The sequence below is a fragment of the Schistocerca gregaria genome, chromosome 11 (assembly GCF_023897955.1).
Source record: "Schistocerca gregaria isolate iqSchGreg1 chromosome 11, iqSchGreg1.2, whole genome shotgun sequence".
Classification (NCBI taxonomy): Eukaryota; Metazoa; Arthropoda; class Insecta; order Orthoptera; family Acrididae; genus Schistocerca; species Schistocerca gregaria.
The window spans coordinates 39,334,303-39,355,632 of NC_064930.1; the positions used below are offsets into that span (position 1 = coordinate 39,334,303).

At 40.0% G+C, this 21,330-nt stretch overlaps 1 protein-coding gene across 13 annotated transcripts in view; it reads left to right on the forward strand.

Annotated features, from left to right (window-relative positions):
- The first annotated feature begins 438 nt into the window (after positions 1 to 438).
- Positions 439 to 21,330, forward strand: part of LOC126295173 (zinc finger protein 492-like) — a 113,780-nt gene continuing 92,888 nt past the window's right edge. For 2 of the 13 annotated variants that reach the window (XM_049987479.1, XM_049987478.1), the window contains exons 1-4: positions 477 to 626; positions 835 to 1,034; positions 2,190 to 2,278; positions 20,342 to 20,404. In XM_049987479.1, the coding sequence (XP_049843436.1) occupies positions 2,207 to 2,278; positions 20,342 to 20,404 (135 nt within the window). In that variant the 5' untranslated portion in view covers positions 477 to 626; positions 835 to 1,034; positions 2,190 to 2,206. Of the gene's footprint in view, positions 627 to 834; positions 1,035 to 2,189; positions 2,279 to 20,341; positions 20,405 to 21,330 lie in introns of all 13 variants that reach the window. The other 11 variants (XM_049987468.1, XM_049987473.1, XM_049987472.1 and 8 more) reach the window with 11 other exon arrangements.

Here is a 21,330-nt window from a genome sequence, read left to right on the forward strand (position 1 = left end):
TGACATTAATAAGCGTGAATACTGAGCATCCAACACTAACTTAACCTGATTAACCCTCGTATTTATAATGTAAACAAACGTTCACATACACGCGAAAAATGACCTAATAAAATGTATAAAAACTGCTATCTTCAATGTATCGAGTCTAAATGACACTAATAAGCGTAAATACTGAGTATTGTGCCCTACTTAATTGATGATACCGCGCATTTTACAATGTAATTTAAGAATGTAAATAAACGTTTGCGTACACGCGAAGCTGTCCTTCGCTTTTCCTATTCAGACGCAAATAAAAACTGAAACTTTCAATTTATCAAGTCTATTTCGCAAGAATACACGCAAATACTATAGAAAATACATAAAAAACTATTAATTACATATCTCGTAGCACTCACTGAAGAAGACGTATAATTCTGCTGTTGGCCACACGAGCGACAAGATTCACGCTGGTTTTGATTGCATGTGCTGGTTCTGCGATACTGTCACCCTTCGTGTACTGTGTAGTCAGCAGCAACATCGTGGTGTTGTGGAAATTTGTGTGTGACATTCTCCAAGTAATTTATAAGCGTTTATAAACTGCAAACAAGAATAAGCGAAGAAATGTGTTTCGGAAGTAAATTAACATGGTACTTAATTTCTATCACAGTAACAGTTGAGTTTGATGAGAGTAATAGTTCGCGAATATCTTGTGATGACTCTGCTGTTTGAGGCTGCTGTTTCTTATGTTTTAATTTTTAATGGGTATATAAGGATGAGATTTTATTCCGTATTTAATTGTGATCACATCAGCTATAGTGTGCTTGGTGACAGTGGGTGAATGTTGTAATTTTTCAGGTTATGTTCATAACAACTAAATACCTGAGTTGTTAGTGCTTGTTTTTGGCCTGACCGGTAAAATCGAGACGTGTATCTTCGTAAAAGAAACGGCTTAGTGTGTGACGTGCTGTCAGGAGAAGTTTGACTACGAGGTAATCTCCTCATATACTTCGTGGCTAACGAGAAAAGGCGGACAGTGAAATACAAAGGTTGTCCATGTTAGTACGGTTATTTTGACTTACTTAGTAGTAATAATGATTGTGATGATAATTATCTGTGATGTGATGTAGATATATAGCGGCTCCAGATTTTAGGGCTAACGTAAGCATTTTTTAAAGTGCCCACAGTTACTACATCATTTCATGGTTTGAGTATGTTCGCATGAAAGGAAATAATGTAATTCTGTTGCATTTTGTTAGTTTTCACTGTGCTTTGATTATTCGTGTCGTTAGTATTCGTGTAATAATATGTAAATACCAGTTTGTTGCAGTGTGTGGGTTTTAATGGAGTTCTGTATAAGAGTACTGTAACATCATTTACGAACTGGCGAAATACACTGTACAGATTATCTATAATCTGTCTAACATAAAGCATTACATGTCTTCAGAACTCAATAGATCATTCATCATATTTACAGTTAGTATGAAGTTGTTTCAGTAAATCAGTTTTGTTAGAAAATGCTAACCAATGTTTAATCTTGATGGTAATCAAGAATGAAAACTTTCGCATTGCAATGTTCAGTCTACAGTGCAGGTATTGGTTTCCTGTAATCGCAGGTAAAGATTCCAAAATGATGACGCTTCCTGTAAATTGAGCATACATCCGTGAATGAATACAGATGAAGTAAGTTTAAAGGTAACGCCTATGTTGAAAATGCATATTCACTGATAAACAATCCGTATGTCCGGATTTTCTTCATGTCCTTATCACACTGCAATTAACACAATGAACCAAGTATAGAATGAAATATTTGATGTTATTAAGTAATATCGCTGCAATCTATTGACTGCTGTGATTGTTTGTAATGCTGAAGTTAATGCATGCACACAAAATTACACATCTTCCATAATTGTCACAACAGGATGGTATCCATGAGACAGTGTTACAAAGAAGCAGTAGCAACTTTAAATGCTCAGTATCCATTGCATGTTATTTTGTTATTGTTCTCACTCTTCATGACCTGCAAAATGTGAATGAGTTTATATCAATGAACACACTTTTCCTCAGCCACTTTGAATCCGATTCCTGTGTAATCACCCATTTACTGCACTCAATATATGAGTGAAAATACTACCTTTGAGCTATACCTCATGGTAAAAACGGAAACAGAGTAGGCCAAAAACTTTTCTTATCGGATTGCTTTTTCTTTTCAGACTGCAGAACTGAAGCGATGGACCAGGAGCCAACTAAGTGGTTAAAAAAAGAGGAAACTGATGAAGTAAAAACTGAGTTTCACTTCATAGTAAGTGGTTTACTTGTAATTCTTAACAGGGTTTCATTAATTTCTGTGTGCAGTGTGATGCGTGAATACATACAATTGATGTCATACAGCTGCACACATGAATAATTCGGTTTACTAAATTGATGAACTTACTGTTTTAAATATGACATTTCACACAGTGCATTGAAATAAGCCTTGTATTAAACCTCACATAGAATTGAGGAAGAGTTTCAATTTAATCTTTAGTAAACTTGGAAAACTTTTTTAATGCACAACCCAACTATACTGATAAACTGGTTGCCATAAAGTGGGTATATTCTGCTCTAAAACACTTCTTTTAAATGACAACCTTAATGTGCAACTTAAGAAGAATTAGACTGTAGTGAATCTTAGCACTGCCATTAAATTTATAAATGGTATGGCTGCAGTTAATGCATTGTTGCAGTGTATCATGGTATGGGATGAGAATTGTAATTTATTTACTGATAATGTAAAATTCTGTTTAGCAAAAGTGACAAAAAGCAGATTACAGAGTACCTGACGGCTCAACACAAAAGTTTTGTCTCAAGTACAGATAGTGTTGAGGATCAGTGGACGAAGTTCAAAACCATCGTACAATATGCGTTAGTTGAGTATGTGCCAAGCAAGAACGTAAGAGATGGAAAAGAGCCACCGTGGTACAACAACCGAGTTAGAAAACTGCTGCAGAAGCAAAGGGAACTTAACAGCAAACATAAACATAGCCAAAGCCTTGCACATAAACAAAAATTACGTGAAGCGAAATGTAGTGTGAGGAGGGCTATGCGAGAGGCTTTCAATGAATTCGAAAGTAAAGTTCTATGTACTGACTTGGCAGAAAATCCTAAGAAATTTTGGTCCTATGTCAAAGCGGTAGGTGGATCAAAACAAAATGTCCAGACACTCTGTGACCAAAATGGTACTGAAACAGAGGATGACAGACTAATGGCCGAGTCTTCTTCCAAAGCTGTTTGACAGAGGAAGACAGCACTGTGCTTCCTTCTCTAGATTGTCGCACAGTTGACAAAATGGTAGATATCGAAATAGACAACAGAGGGATAGAGAAACAATTAAAATCGCTCAAAAGAGGAAAGGCCGCTGGTCCTGATGGGATACCAGTTCGATTTTACAGAGTACGCGAAGGAACTTGCCCCCCCTTCTTGCAGCGGTGTACCGTAGGTCTCTAGAAGAGCGTAGCGTTCCAAAGGATTGGAAAAGGGCACAGGTCATCCCCGTTTTCAAGAAGGGACGTCGAACAGATGTGCAGAACTACAGACCTATATCTCTAACGTCGATCAGTTGTAGAATTTTGGAACACGTATTATGTTCGAGTATAATGTCTTTTCTGGAGACTAGAAATCTACTCTGTAGGAATCAGCATGGGTTTCGAAAAAGACGGTCGTGTGAAACCCAGCTCGCGCTATTCGTCCACGAGACTCAGAGGGCCTTGGACACGGGTTCACAGGTAGATGCCATGTTTCTTGACTTCCGCTTGGCGTTTGACACAGTTCCCCACAGTCGTTTAATGAACAAAGTAAGAGCATACGGACTATCAGATCAATTGTGTGATTGGATTGAGGAGTTCCTAGATAACAGAACGCAGCATGTTATTCTCAATGGAGAGAAGTCCTCCGAAGTAAGAGTGATTTCAGGTGTGCCGCAGGGGAGTGTCATAGGACCATTGCTATTCACAATATACATAAATGACCTGGTGGATGACATCGGAAGTTCACTGAGGCTTTTTGTAGATGATGCTGTGGTGTATCGAGAGGGTGCAACAATGGAAAATTGTACTGAAATGCAGGAGGATCTGCAGCGAATTGACGCATGGTGCACGGAATGGCAATTGAATCTCAATGTAGACAAGTGTAATGTGATGCGAATACGTAGAAAGATAGGTCCCTTATCATTTAGCTACAAAATAGCAGGTCAGCAACTGGAAGCAGTTAATTCCATAAATTATCTGGGAGTACGCATTAGGAGTGATTTAAAATGGAATGATCATATAAAGTTGATCGTCGGTAAAGCAGATGCCAGACTGAGATTAATTGGAAGAATTCTAAGGAAATGCAGTCCGACAACAAAGGAAGTAGGTTACAGTACGCATGTTCGCCCACTGCTTGAATACTGCTCAGCAGTGTGGGATCCGCACCAGATAGGGTTGATAGAAGAGATAGAGAAGATCCAACGGAGAGCAGCGCGCTTCGTTACAGGATCATTTAGTAATCGCGAAAGCGTTACGGAGATGATAGATAAACTCCAGTGGAAGACGCTCAGTGGCTCGGTACGGGCTTTTGTTAAAGCTCCGAGAACATACCTTCACCGAAAAGTCAAGCAGTATATTGCTCCCTCCTACGTATATCCGCGAAGAGACCATGAGGATAAAATCAGAGAGATTAGAGCCCACACAGAAGCATACCGACAATCCTTCTTTCCATGTACAATACGAGACTGGAATAGAAGGGAGAACCGATAGAGGTACTCAGGGTACCCTCCGCCATACACCGTCAGGTGGCTTGCAGAGTATGGATGTAGATGTAGATGTAGATGTAAATTATTTATAAATAATTTTGAAGTTACACTTGCATGGACACTAATCTGAGAAGTACATTTTGTTTACTTTGAATATGTGAACCATATGTAAGTAGAACTCTCAGCAGTAAAGTTAAATTTTAGACAAATATCACATGGGAGTATAAATTGTTACACAGCAGAATGACTTTGTATGTTGGCAGCAAAGTTTTGATGAAGCCATGGGCCTACACATCAAATATTGACAGGTTTGTTCACAACCACTTTCTGCATTTGCTGCACATTGTTACGCATATTGTTTGTGAAACTGTCACAATGTTACAGTTACTGGTGTAAATAATATTACATACACGTCACTTGAAATCTGATGTAGTGCAACCGGTTGTCGGGCATTCACCTATCAGCAGCAAACAAATTCACTTGGTGCCACTAGTATTTTTATCCTGCAAATGAGAATTGAGCGCACTGACACAATCACACAAACTACTTGTGAACTATTTGTGCTGAAAAAATCTGTTTCAACATCCATCTTGAGTGCAACTGCAGAAGTACTGTGATAGTATTAATGCAGCATTTGCATTTGAATATATGCGAGTACTTCATTATAGATTATACGAACTATGTGAACAGCTTGCAATTCATTTGACAAGCATTATCACAACAGTAATCCTAAACAATCACTGTGAGGATATGATAGGAAAATAAATATACTAAATTTTATTAAATACAGTAAAAGAGTGGTTAGACCCAACACAGTTCAGGCTTTGGCTTTTACCCCTGATGTAATGATGGTTTGGCATTCAGGATGATATGTATGCACAACACACATCATGTAAATGAAAAGCAGTTTGAAGATCCATTGACTTTGGACCTAAACTGGAGAACTATTCAAAGGCTACAAGGTTAAAATGTGGTTCTAGACCCACTCCCCCCTTGTAACATTGGTTGTAGTGGGAGTCTGATTCATAGTGCATCAAGGCTTAGCCTATGTTCAAAAGTGGCAGTGTGGCTGTGAGCTGACAAAGTCTAGAAATGTGAAAGCCAAGTAAAGGATATGGTAACAAATTGATCAGTAGCACAGCCTAATGTTAACCAAAACATCCAAATGGTGCCCATAACATAACTTTTTACTACAAGAAGTCTTCTCATACACTGTGTGCTATGTTAGTTGATGGACTGAACTTCCCTATGACCTTAACATTTTATAATTTGAAAGCCACCTTCTTTGCCAAATTAATTAAATGTTAATTTTTAATTGGTGTATATTTTGGGCATGAGCACATGCTGGAAAGTAATGACACACAATTTCTATTCAGAAATTATTGAAGCATTTTAATTAAAACAAACTTAATATTTAACATATTTATTCTTCGTGTTTGTATATTTATTTCAAACATAGTCACCTTGGCACTGAACACCTTTCTCCCAGTGAGACACCAGGTTGTTTGTGTCATCACTGTAGAATGCTTGACTTCGTTGGCAGACCCACAGCCTCACCTACGCCCACACTAATTCATCACTATCAAAGTTGAGTCCCTGAATGTGTTCTTTAAGTTTTGCAAACAGTTGAAAATTCATTGGCTCAAACCGGGTCAGTATGGAGGATGATCAATAATAATGAATCAAAGGCGTCAGACTGTTGCAAGTGCAAAAAAAAAAAAAGTTGTGTATAGTCTGGCATTGTCATGCTGAAGGAGAGGGTGCTCCACATGTTGATGAACTATTTGAATTGGTGCTCTGTTGTCTGAGGGTTTTCTCACATGCTGACACAGTTACATAAAACAAACACACACACGCACACACGTTACACCCTGCAGTTCAGAACTGTTCATCATGAGGGTGCTGCATACTGTGTCAGCAAAGTGGTAACATCAACAGTGTCATATGCATGACAACTGATATTAAGAACAGAATCAAAATTATGGAGGCATTATTTTCTGGCACACCCTTGTAATAAATTGATGCATTTTACAATTGTCTCAAATGTTGCAGAATGGTTCCCTTGGCATTGCCCAGCATCCACTTGGAAGTCATAATACCAAATCCATGTACAGAGCAGCCAAAACATTATGATCACTGATCTTCTATCAGTATAAACTCATCCAGGCAATAGCATCTCACCTTGTCTTCTGGTCAGACACACACACGTTGATGGAGTATCAGTGAGCATCTTGTCTTGTTGTAAAATAGGAAATGCGCACAATCTGAGTTTGACCAAGAGCAGATTTTGATGGCCTGAAGGCTTGGTATGAGCGTTTTGGAAGCTGCACAGCTTGCCGGGTGTTGAAGTAGTACTATGGCAGTTGTCTTCAACACATGGCAAAACAAAGGTGAGACCATGGCCAGACATTATGGGGTGGGCAAGTACTCTTCATCACAGATGGTAGACATCATAGGCTGGGCTGACTGGTGAAACAAGACAGGCAACAAACTGTGGTGTAACTAACATCAGACATTAATGCTGGGCATAGTACAATTGTGTCTGAATGCACAATGCTCCAAACACTCCTAATGATGAGTCTGTGCCTCCGATGACCCACACCATGACATCGACAACAACTGAAATAGGTATGTAACTATTGGCACTGGATGTTGGCACAATGGCCGAGCACTGCGTGGTCTTATGAATGCTGATGCCTTCATCGTGCCTTTGGGAGGGTGCATATCCGTCACCCACAAGGGGAACAGTCCCTTGAGTCCTGTACTGTTGGGGCCTCCATTATACTCTGGGAAACAACCACGTGGGCACCCATGGGTCCAGTGGAGTTCGTGTGAGGCACTGTATCACAAAAGAAGTATTGTAAACTGGTTGCAAAGCACATCCACCCCTTCTGTTGTTGTTGTGCTCTTCAGTGGCAAGACTGGATTAATGCGGCTCTCCATGCTACTCTACCCTGTGCAAGCTTCTTCATCCCCGAGTAACTACTGCAAGCGACATCCTCCTGAATCTGTTTAGTGTATTCATGTCTTGGTCTCCCTCTGATTTTTCACCCTCCACCCTTCCCTCCAATACTAAATCGATGATCCCTTGATGGCTTAGAACCTGTCCTGCCAACCAGACCCTTCTTCTATACGGTGGCACACAAAATGTGTTACCATTTTGTTTTTGAATATAAACTTTATCGTCAATACAATCTGAAAGGAACATATACTACAATGAAGAGCCGTCCATGGAGATTTGTTCTAACTCAGTACATGCTCAATATGTCCACCATTTCATTTCCTAACTTTCTTCAAAGGAACGTTGAAGTTAGTGAGTACCCTACGGCACATATCTTCCCCAATTTCACTGAAAGCTTAAAGAATAAGTCTTCTGAGCTCCATTAAATCACATGGACGTTTCTGGAATTTTTTTTCCCCTTAGGTACCCCCAAAGAAAAGAGTCACATGGATTGAGGTCTGGACTATTGGGGGGCCAATTTTGTCTGTCATTGAAGCGACCTGGAAACCGGAGTGAAATCATCTGCATGTCGAAATGCTCGTGTAAAATCCCCAACACAGTGTTTGCAGTATGTGGCCTTGCTCCGTCTTGCATGATTCACTGTGTGTTGAAGGGCGAGGCAGTAGCAGAATCTGTGGAATGAATCTATTGCGAAGCATGCTCAAATAACGTTCGCTGTTCAGTTTCTTCAAAGGAAAAGGGTCCAGTAAGTCCGTGACTGGAAATTACTGCCCACACTGTAATCCCTGGAGCATAATGTCGTTCATGAACCACTTGTGGTTGTTCAGTGGCCCAAAAGTGTACATTTTGTTTGTTAACCACACCATATAAATGAAAATGCGCCTCATCTGAAAACCAAACTTTGTTGAGAGTTTCTTCCCTATCCTCCACCCACTGGGCAAACAGTAGTCTCTGCTGTTTGTGTTCTTCAGTGAGCTTCTGTGCACAGGTTATCTTGTATGGGTACATGTGGAGGCCATTTTTAAGAATGCATTGAATGGAGCGACTGGATATTCTTAGTTGCACTGCTGCGTTTCTACACAATTTCCGCGACTTCTCTGTACAGCAACTCGTACTGCTTAAATATTCTCTGGCGAACAAACAGGCTTAGGCCGAGGTTGCTTCGGATCCAATACTGTTCCTTCCTGTACAAATTTATCGTACAGCCCGTGAATGGTCTTCTTACAAGGGACCCATCGTGTGTTAAACTGCTGTCGAAAACGCCTCTGAGTCACAACAAGGCTTTTCGTATCATGAAAAAGTAACACAATTGCTGATCGTTGCTGTGTCATCTGTCTTCCATTGTCAGCCATTGCTGGTTACTAGTCTCCTTGTGGCAGTATCGTGAATTGCATGTCATTTCATAACTTATTTGTTTTTCCAAGCTCTGCTGGTACTGCTGTAGAGATCCCAGAGGAGTATCTAACGTGCGGCGTAAATTGTAAAAGAAACAATTGGTAACACATTTTGTACACCACCCTATAGTTAAGTTGTGCCACAAATTCCTCTCCTCCCCAGTTCTATTCAGTATCTCCTCATTAGTCACATAATCTACCCATCTAATCTTCAGCATTCTTCTGTAGCACCACATTTCGAAAGCTTCTGTTGTCTTCTCGTCCAAACTATTTATCGTCCATGTTTCACTTCCATAAATGGGTACACTCAATGCAAATACTTTCAGAAAAGACTTCCTGACACTTAAATGTATACTCAATGTAAACAAATTTCTCTTCTTCAGAAATGCTGTCCTTGGCACTGCCAGACTACATTTTATATTCTCTCCACTTCGACCTTCGTCAATTATTTTGCTTCCCAAATAGCAAAACTTATCTACTACCTTAATTGTCTTATTTCATAATGTAATTCTGTCATCACCACCCAATTTAATTTGACTACCTTCCATTATCCTTGTTTTGCTTTTGTTGATGTTCGACTTATATCCCTCTTTGAATGAGCTGTCCATTCTGTTCAACTGATCTTCCAGGCCCTTTACTGTCTCTGACAGAATTACAGTGTCATTGGCTAACCTCAAAGTTTTTATCTCTCCTCCCTGGATTTTAATTGCTACTCAAAATTTTTCATTTGTTCCCTTTATTGCTTGCTCAATATGCAGACTGAGTGACACCAGGGATAGGCTAAAACGCTGCCTCACTCCATTTCCAACCACTGCTTCTCTTTTGCTCCTCCCCTTTTATAACTGCCATCTGGTTTCTGTACAAATTGTAAATAGCCTTTCAGTCCCTGCATTTGACGACTGCCACCTTCAGAATTGAAAGAGAGTATGCCAGTCAACATTGTCGTAAGCTTTCTTTAAGTTTACAAATACTAGAAATGTAGGTTTGCCTTTTCTTCATCTATCATCTAATATAAATCATAGGGTCGGTATTGCCTCACATGTTCCAACGTGTCTACGGAATCTGAACTAATCTTCCCTGAGGTCAGCACCTACCAGTTTTCCCATTCGACTGTAAAGAATTCATGTTAGTATTCTACAGCCATGACTTATTAAGCTGATAGATGGTAATTTTCATGCCTGTCAACATTTGCGTTCTTTGGGATTGCAATTATTATATTCTTCTTGAAGTCTGGGGGTATTTTGCCTGTCTCGTACATTTTTCTGGCCAGATGGCAGAGTTTTTTCAAGGCTGGCTGTCCCAAGGCTATCAGTAGTTTTAATGGATGTTGTCTCCTCCCAGGGCCTTGTTTCAACGTATGTCTTTCAGCACTGCCAAATTCTTCATGCAGTATCGTATCTACCATTTCATCCTCATCTACGTTCTCTTCCATTTTCAAAATATTGCCTACAACTGCATCGCCCTTGTATAGACCCTCCATAGATCTCTTCAGTATTCCAGTAGGCAGTGTCTGTTCTACCCTAGTCATATATGCCTCTACATCCTTAAATTTGCCCTGTTACCATCCCTGCTGAGCCATTTTGCACTTCCTGTCGATCTCATTTTTGAGACGTTTGTATTCCTTTCAGCCTGCTTCATTTAGTGCATTTATATATTTTCACCATTCATCTACTAAATTCAGTATCTCCTCTGTTACCCAAGGATTTCTACTAGCCAAGTCTTTTTACCTACTTGATCCTGTGCTACTTTCACTAGTAATCTCTCAAAGCTACCCTTCCTCTTCTGCTCTTCTGCTGTATCTCTTACCCATGTCCTTCTTAATGGTTCCCTAGTGCTTTCTGAAACACTATACAATCTCTGATCCTTTCACTTTATCCAGATCCCATATCTTATAATTCCTACCTTTTTTGCAGTTCTTTCAGGTCTGGATAGATATCTGCCTATTACATATTACAACCTTCTCCAAATGTCGGCGGTATCTTTCAGTCAGCAGACAAGATTGGCCTGTATGCTTTTGTGCTGCATGTGTCCCTTCATGCTTCTACTTAACTATCTCATCAGAAACAGTGGATGTAGGAATGTTCAGGAGTGTGGAAAGCTCGCATACAGACATGTGACACCAATGACACTCTATCACCTGACCACATTCAAAGTCAATGAGCTCCGTGGAGCGCCCCATTTTGCTCTCTCACGATGTATAATGACTACTGAGGTCTCTGTTATTGAGTAGGTGGCAGCACAATGCACCAAATATGAAAAAGTAAGTTTTTGGGGGTGGCCCTATGCTTTTGAGCACATAGTGTATGATGAAGTTGTGCTCTGTACAAAATTCTACCAGACGGCTTCCCCTTTCATTCGTTACCCACATTCCATATTCACCTCCTACTTTTCCTTCTCTTCCTTTTCCTACTATTGAATTCCAATCCCCTACGTCTATTAAATTTTCGTCGCCCTTCGTTATCTAAATAATTTCTTTTATCTCATCATACATTTCTTTAATCTCTTCATCTGGTGACCTAGTTGGCATATGAACTTGTACTACTGTGGTAAGTGTGGGCTTTGTGTCTATCTTGGCTACAATACTGCATTCACTATGCTGATCATAGTAGCTTACCCGCACTCCTGTTTTTTATTCATTTTTAAACCTACTCCTCCATTACCCCTATATGATTTTGTATTTATAATCCTGTATTCATCTGACCAAAAGTCTTATTCCTCATGCCATCAGACTTAACCAATTCCCACCATATTTATCTTTACCCTATCCATTTCCCTTTTTAAATTTTCTAACCTGCCTGCCTGATTAAAGGGCCTGACATTCCATGTTCCAATTTGTAGAACAAAAGTTTTCTGTCTCCTGATACTGATGTCATCCTGGAGATCTGAATGGAGGACTATTTGACTTCCGGAATATTTTACCCAAGAGGACACCATCATCATTTAATGAACAGTAAAATTGCATCCCCTCATGAAAAATTACGGCTATAGTTTCCCCTTGCTTTCATCCGTTTACGGTACCAGCACAGCAAGGCTGTTTTGGTTAATGTTAAAAGACCAGATCAGTCATTCATCCTGACTGTCGCCCCTGCAACTACTGAAAAGACTGCTGCCCCTAATAAGGGACCACATGTTTCTCTGGCCCCACAACAGATACCTCTCCATTGGGGTTGCACCTACAGAACGACTATCTGTATCGCTGAGGCACGCAAGCCTCGCTACCAGTGCCACGGTCCATGGTTCATGTTAGGTCCACTCCTTCGTGACGATCATGTTTCCCACTGGCAGTGGCATTTTTCGTGAAAACAATGCACCATTTCACAAGGCCATGAGTGTGTGATAGAGTGGTTTCAGGAACACAGTGGTGAGTTCCAATTGATGTGTTGGCCACCCATGTCGTCAGCCCTGAACCTGATCGAACAGATGTGGGATGTGATTTAACATAACGTCAGAGATCATCCCCCCTCCCAGAATTTATGGGAATGAGGTGACCTGATTGTATAAATATGGTTCCAACTTCCTCCAGTGATCTATGAAGGCCTCATTGCTTCTGTGACACTATGTCTCCCTACTGTTGTCTGTGCCAGAGGTGTACATACCAGCTTTTAGATGAGTGATGATAATCTTGGGCTGATCAGCCTATGGCAGTTACTATTATTGAAAGAAGATTGTTTTATTGTAATGATTGTGATGGTATAATGATACTGCCACACAAAGTTCGCCTAAACAGTACGTGCTGCCCACGAGCCCTGCATGAATCACCCTCCAGTCCAGCTTCAAGGCACCGACTGCCCGTGAGATCCACTGCTGTTCCTCTACACCCATTGTTGCTTCACAATGCCCACTGGTGCCACGAGCTCTGAGCTGTGAGAAGTGACATCTGCGAGGCACATGGGGCTCGAATTCGAAGAGGGAGCCCACCATGGTTCAGCCTCCTCCTCCAAACCAAAATCCCCCTTCCCCACCATTAAGGAGCCCCTTACACATGCTTCTCCTTGATATGAATAATGTGCATGTGTGAGGCTTTACTCATCTATAAATTCAGAACCAGGTGGTTTGCCGAGCTGACCACCCTGACAATCTAATAGGGTCTCAACAACTGAGGAGCTAGCTTGCTATCGAACCCTAAGTCCCCCTTTTCAGCAATATTAGGGTTTCGGACTAACACTGTTTCCCCAGCCTTTCCAATGAACCATTTAGCCCATGACTGTAACAGATGGATAACAAGTGACAGGCAATTTTGGTATTACGTCTAGCCTGGCTCCAGTTGTGCTGTGTTACTGCTAGGGAGACTTGTTCTTGAAGCAAATCATTGAGTGACTACAGGTTGACAAGAGGAAAATTTACTGGATGTGATAACATAAGGGATACTGGCGCAGCCTCCAGGGACTTGGGTTGTGCAGTGTTAAAGATAAAATTGAGCCACATTGTCTGAGCCTTGTTGTGAAAGATAAGCACAGCCTTCAACTTGCAGTTCACCTGGTCAGCAAAGTATGCTGGGAAAAGGATTTGTGGTCACATCTTTAATTCCATTGTCAAAGCAGAACCTCATGAATAGCTGGGAAACAGAAGCTATCAAGCATCCTCAGTGGCCTGGAAACAGAACAAATTCATAACAAATGCTGGCTAGCTACCAGGATGGTCATTTCTCTGCTCAGAATGTGTCAAAGAAACGAGAAAAGTCGTCCATGATAACTAGTAGGTGCCTAATACACACACACACACACACACACACTTGATGAAGTGGACCTATATAATCCATACAAAGTTAATCCATCAGGCATTCATAACTGGTAGACTCTAAAAGCCACTTGAGGGAATTCGAGTTGGGCTCAGCTCCCTTACGGCTCTCACACTCCTCCACCAACCTCTGGACAGCCTTATTCAGGGAGGACCAGGTGATGTGTTATCTGATCATGACAACAGTTTTATAAATGCCTAATAGGGTATTATGGAAATAATGAGCCAAAACCTAACTAAGAGCTTGATTGTCAGTCTGTAAACAAAATTCCTGGTATTCAAAATAAAATCTGAATTTCTTAAGGGCAAACATAACTGCCAAGGCTTCCCATTCATACATAGAATATTTCATCTCCGCAGGTGAAAGTTCCCAAGGTGCATTGCTAAGGGCATCAACGTGCAACAACTCCCCTGCCATTCTGTTCCTGCAGGACGACAGCTACCACTTTCTACTCCAGAAGAATTAGGTGTCTGTGTGCAAGAAGATTGTGACCTCAAAATTTGGTATGTCTAATACTAGTGGGTCACTAAGCACCACCTTAATGGCATCAGATTCTGGATGACTATCATCCCATATGAAATTTCTTAAATTGTGAAGGCACCCCACTAATTTAATAAAATTCGGCACAGACTTTCGAAAAAAATTGTCATGCCTATGAACCGTGCCACACCTTTCTTATTTCTAGGAGCTGGAAATTTTAGCAAATCAGTAGTATGCTCCTGGTCAATTTCAGTCCAGTCAGTGAAACTAAGATGTCCCAAGGATGAAACCTATGTGCCAGTGTCATTTTAGATGCTTTTACAGTAAGTCCCACCTGCCTCTGGTGAACCAGAACTGCCTCAATATGTTGCAGGTTTTCAGACAGACTAGAATTGCAAACAACCATGCCATCTAGGTAATTAGACACACACTTGAATGTGAAATCACCAAAAACACAATCTAGAAGGCAAGACATAATGGCAACTCCCGTTGAAAAACCAAGGGGCACCCTGTTAAAATTGTGGAGGTTCCAATCTGTACAGCAGGCAGTGATATACTTGGAATCCTCTGTTAACATGATCTGATAATATTCGAGATTGAGACCCAGGACAACAAAATACTGAGCCTGACTGAACCAAGTAAAAGAATTATGCAGATTGGGAAGTGGCACAGATTCCAAAACTCTGTTCTCATTAACTGCACAATAACCCACAACAAGATGAAACACCCCACTGCTGTCCATAGATACTGAGAATATGGTAGAAGCATAGGCTGAAGTTGAAGGCCTGATGACCACATTGAACAACACATTATTAATCAAAGCACATACACATTTCATCTTTGATGGAGAAATCCTCTCTGGAATGTCATTTGTAAGGCAAATCTTGTACTGGATTTTATTGGTGATGTCCAATCTGTGAGTTAACATCTGTGGTAACCGATGAAAAACTTCCAGTGCCTGCATCACCTCTACTGGATGAAGGTGACTGAGCTGAAATGCCAAACATTGTGGTAACACACTATGAATTCCTGTGACAACCTGACAGGAGCACAATGTGAATGTTTCAGCTGGGTTGAATTTAAAATAAACAACCTTGCCTTGACAAGGTAGCAAAAACCCACTACCACGTACAAAAACACACTGTAAAATTAAGTTCACTGAAAGATTTTTAGTTACTATCCACTTCACAGGCCAAGAAAATTTTCCAATACTCAGTTTTGCCAACCAGAGGTAACATGTGCCCAGTGAGAGCTCAACATTGGTAGGACGGATGCAAACAAGGCAATCCACAGGTATGGCGGAACTTCAAATGCCACAGATAATCTAAACAAGAAACTGAACTACCAGAGTTGAGGAGGGCGCACATTCGTTCCTGGTTAAGTTGTACCCAAAAATAAGGCAGGGGTTCCCGTACTTCGGACTTGGTACAGATCCAGCCCTTAGGCAGTAGAACTCTACTGTGCCTCTTCCATTCTGTGTGATGTTGGCTGTTTGATTCTCCTTCCATGTAACCAGACATCACCATACAAAATGCCCCTCTTTGTTACACTGGAAACACATCCTACACTTTTTCCTGATAGGTGGTCCCCTTTTAAATTGCTTGGAATCTCAATCCCCGTCCTGATAATGACACTTAAACCCACATCACTGCTGGTCTGCGAAACTCAGACTTCAATAGCGGACACCAAAGCCTCTAAATCAGTAAAAAATGTGCATTTATTAGCGAAGGTAATACATGAACAGTCCTGTGGCCGCATTTTCTTTAATATATTAAAGTATTTGTATCTTTGTGACTTGAAATTCCAGGTATGGAATGGTCATATGTATTCATGTATGAACCTAGGAAAAGGTTCATGAGGAAACTGCAATAGCCAAAAATGTTTATGCCTGAGTAGCCTCTTAATATGAGGTGACAATTTCAGGCCAATAATTGATTTTTACAACTCCCTTGATGTTGCACTTTCATGTAAAATTCGATTGAAAACATGTCTTAAGACAGGGGGGTACAGCGTCTGAACAACAAGATTGTCAGTGATGGCCAAAGTGTCAACATGAAACATAAATTTGACCATGATCCATATGATGGATTTTACCTGTCTTTAAATTCTACATTAAAAGTTCCATTATAGCTTGCAGCAGTAAAATTATTTGATATGGTAATTCCCCAAATGAAATCTCCTGAGGTCCTTAAAGATGTCCGTAGCATTCCTGCTACTTCCAGCAGTTATATGTTGGTGGGAGAATCTTGTTCACTACCTATTGCTCCTAATTTGTGTAAATAAAGGCAGCTGTCCCTGTAACTGCAGAGCTAATGTAATGTGTTCAGAATAGAGATTACATTGTGCAATACCGCAAAGTGATTATCCCAATGGATCAATTGTGCCTGAATTATATGTATTTGCTTATGATGGGGCTGACTACTTTCTAAACACACTACATTCTGACACAAGATTGTCATGGCCGGAGCTCAGGCAGCTAGTGCAACATATACATCTATGGTGCAGTTCGTACTAATCACCAAGGGGTCGTCCACAAGTTTGGTACCACTGCCCTTACATGGAAGCTGACAAACTTTTAATTGGTAGATAAACTTGATTTTTCAATGAGGACAAACTGGGACAGTTGTGGGATCCCATGTTCCGTAGTGGATACCTGCAAACACACACCTCGTGGTGAATCACAGTATGACACCTTCCCCCTTTACTTCCAGGAAAATAACCATACTCTGTTACCAACCAAACATCCAGCAGGAAAAAGGGGAAATTAAGTGGAAGGATTGGATGGATTGGGGTTCACAAGTCTCCATTGTTTATTAAAATGTTTTTATTTCAGAAAAATAACTAAAGTCAAATACATTAGCAGGATTACAAACACCACTCCGAACTTTCGAATGTAAGACATTACGCACATTAGTTTAGTGACAATTTAAATAAGGCAATAGTTAACGACCAAAGCTGTGTCTGACACCAGTTCTTAGATTTTAGATTCAAAATTTCCATCTTCACAAACCGCAAATGAGAAAATGCTTCAAAAAATCGAACAAATAATTATCTGGAAACGTGGCTCTTTAAGACAACACAGAAGCATAACTCATCTCAAAGGTTAAAACTGAATAGCTATACTGGAAGACAGAGCTCTTTATAGCTGCCTTGGGACCCCTAGAAAAAGGAAATTCTTAAAATACACCTTCTATCTGCATCTACATCGACATGACTACTCTGCAATTCACATTTAAGTGCTTGGCAGAGGGTTCATCGAACCACAATCATACTATCTCTCTACTATTCCACTCCCGAACAGCGAGCGGGAAAAACGAACACCTAAACCTTTCTGCTCGAGCTCTGATTTCTCTTATTTTATTTTGATGATCAAGTGCATCTAGATAATTTAATAAAGTAAACAGGTGCACTGATTCCAAGAGCTACCTTCAGGCAGACAGACAGAGCAAGTCTCTTTAAATCTTGCACCATTGAGCAGTTAAGTAATTAACAAGAGAATGAGCGTGCATAAATCGATATAAATGGCTTCAGACACAGTGAAAATTCTATTAAGGCATACTGTAGAAAATCCCTAAGTAATTCAGTACGTGAATGTGCATGCATAGCAGCTCAAGAACACCCTTTAAAAAGAAAAACCGGTAATTAGTAGTGAGAACCTACTTGTAGCAGTAAATAAATAACAAGTGAGAAAAGCTCACTCCATGACAACTTTAAAATAACAAACACTTGAACAATTAAATCTGGTAAGCAGTAACTCACCCTGAGACGGAATCAATTTCTTTCACTCTCCACCTCACAAATGGCCAGTAAACGAACACAAAAAACATTCAGAGCTCAGTAACACTTGATGGTTTTACACACTTTTGCTTGTTCCAGTCTCTGAGCGTCAAATGTGCCTGTTACTTACCAACAGGCTATATTTTCACAAGTATGGGTGACATCTGAATGTGACGTGTGATTCACATAGACATGATCAGCATGTGACCATACTAACAGTGCTTGACAGTATATACAGTAAAGGCACTCAACCCAACAAACCCCTAAAAATCAAAATGTACAAAATTTTAGTACAAATTTCTAATAGTGATTTACATAACTTGAGTGAAGGCAGCCTATCGGTAGCTGGCAGTGGTGAATTCCTTGAGGCTGATATACAGAGGTAATGTTAACAGCTACAGCATGATAAGCATGCCCTGAGTCCAAGTCCAAAACAATCAAAGTGTGCCACAACAGTAGAAAACTGGAGCATACTAAGGAGCATCTAAATTCCACTGTCATTCTCACTTAATACAACTGCACGGCCATGATAGTTGGCTAGATCAATGGACTCGTCAGATGAATCTCATCAAAAACTCGGTCTAAGGCTAAACATGGTCACACTTAAAACAGTATTCAGGATTACCAAATCATCGAATCCACTGCTGAACATGGGGAATTGAATAGCAATAACAAGCTTGTCTCGTTGCTAGACACTACCCTAACCCCTTCCAAGGCAATGCCACAAGGTATTAAGTCATGCAACACAACTGAAATCGGGCAGTTTTTCAGATGAGAAAGCTTGTTGCATAATGTGACTTCCACAGAGAAGAACAAATAGCAAATCCAGATAGCCAAGACCACACCAATTTACTGTCTTTCATTAACACCTGTGCCTGCAATTATTAACTTGACAGAACTTTTGAAGGGCTACTAGTCACTCCATTCTGTCAATTGTGGCTGAATGGCAAATACTGTCGACGTACCCTGTGTAGCTCTTATCGTGCCCCATGGCGCCCCGAGCTCCAAGCCAAAGAAGTGACATCATCAAGTGCAGGATGGGAATTCAAAGAGGTAGCCCGCCATGCCTCAGATAGTAATAATAATAAAATCATAATAATCATTATTTGTACTAGTATATTAGTATTATTGTAGGCAGTTAATTAACACAAAGATTAATTAATAAGATATTGCTGCATTATTTCTATCTTTTGCCCAGCATCTCTCTTCAAGGCATCTTCTTTGCGTACACCATTTTGCTTCATTATTTTGTCAATATACTCTTTCTGAAAGTTAAGTGGTATACTTTGTTTCTATCACTAAGATGATTTCCAATAAAAAAATATTTTTTGGCTGCTAATTATCTAACATCCTCAACAGATCCCAATATCAGATTAATGATTTTCTTCCTATGCTATCAGTGTTTCATTTGTTCTCATTCCAGCACTGCCTTTGACATAATGGGTTTTTCGGTCTTGATATGCTGGTGCTGTTCCATAAATAATCTTCCCAGAACTTTGTCTTCTTTTGAGATCAGCAAGCAAAACCCATAGTTCAGATCCACAGAATAGGACTGGTGTAGCCTGTAGCCTACTCTCTCTTTTCGTTCTGTTAGAAACGTGTTTGTCCTACCAAAAGGAATTCATGAAGTTAGAATAGTATTAAGTAGTGTGCCAATGTAGGGTGTGTGCATTTAATAATTTTATCATCAATAAGCATTCAGTGCAACAAGGTTTTGATGCAACTGTTCTAGATATTTTATTATTCTGATCATAAAAGTAGTATGAGTGATGTGGCACTTGGCAGTTCAGTTTCTGCTCCCCCACACAGTTGGTGTAAACTGCATTGTAACTTGATATGAACAACATCGATATTATGAACAACATTGAAGTCATTGTTTCAGGTAGTAGCTGCATTATTTTACTTCATTACACTACCATTATATGCATATGTAGATAATGAAGCTAGAAAATATGATTGAAAACAATAGCATAGGGAGAAAGCTGAAATAAAAGATCATAATGAATTTTCAAAGGTGTTGTCATTAATCAGTCTTACAATTTTTTGCTGCCTTCCATTGAAGTATACCATAGTGAACTCATCACTCAGAATTTTGAACCCAAAAGAGAACACTTAACAATAACTACTATTTAGTTGTAAAGTAGTATGATGGTTGGGGTTTATCTTTGTGATACATTTTATGTAATATGGGAGGACTGTGACTGCTTAAAAGTACTTATTACAGTTTGTTATTTTTGCCACAGGCCCAAGATTATCCATGCAGCATGAATGTAAAAGAAGAGTTGGAGGAGGGTGTGAATAAAGAGGTAATTTTAGAATTTATATGACTACATGGAAGTAATCCTGTTGAGCTGTGGTGAAAAGAATGAGATGGTAATTAATTGTGTGTGCATTCACTTTAGCAGTCCTGTTTTTACTTTAGGGTAAAGATAACAAGGGTTACAGTATTACAGTATGCTCCAGATTGGAAACAAGGAAACCGCTAAAATAGAATATTTTGTTACACTTTACACATACGGATTTAAACATTATCTTCAAGCAGCTGAAGTAGTTTAGCTTTTGAGTTTGTAGAATTGCTTCTTTACATTATAAGTACAAATAAAAATTAAATGAGATAGCATTGATGAAGTTATATGAAAATTGGTACCAAGTCCCAAGACCCAAGCTATGATTTCCTATTTTAATGAGTAGTCCCCTTAATGGTTCCATGCATGTGAACTCCAGCGTTGGATGTTTTTATTCGCCATGTGATACTGCTGTGACAGTTACAGAATCATTCAAGAAAAATCTACACAGAGTAGTACAGAAAAAGTAGGTGATCCTAACCTACTGAGTAGAGACTAAGATGTCTGTGCATACATTGCAAGTGGTATGGACAGGCAGTCTTGTGAAGTACTTTAGAACAGTTTTCTGAAAGCTGTCATAAGCTGCTACTTTAACAGCCCACACAAAATTGAAATAGTTGAAATACTGCAACTATAAACAGGCTTGTCCTTACAGACGGTATTAGTACAGAGAGGGGCTAGTGATCATGATGCCAGCACAGCAACAGTGGTAAATGAAACTTGCTGGCAGATTAAAACTGTGTGCCGGACTGAGAGTTGAACTCGGGACCTTTGCCTTTCACAGGCAAGTACTCTACCATCTGAGCTACCCAAGCATGACTCATGCACCGTCCTCGCAGCTTTACTTCTGCAAGGTTCTCAGGAGAGCTTCTGTAAAGGTAGGAGAC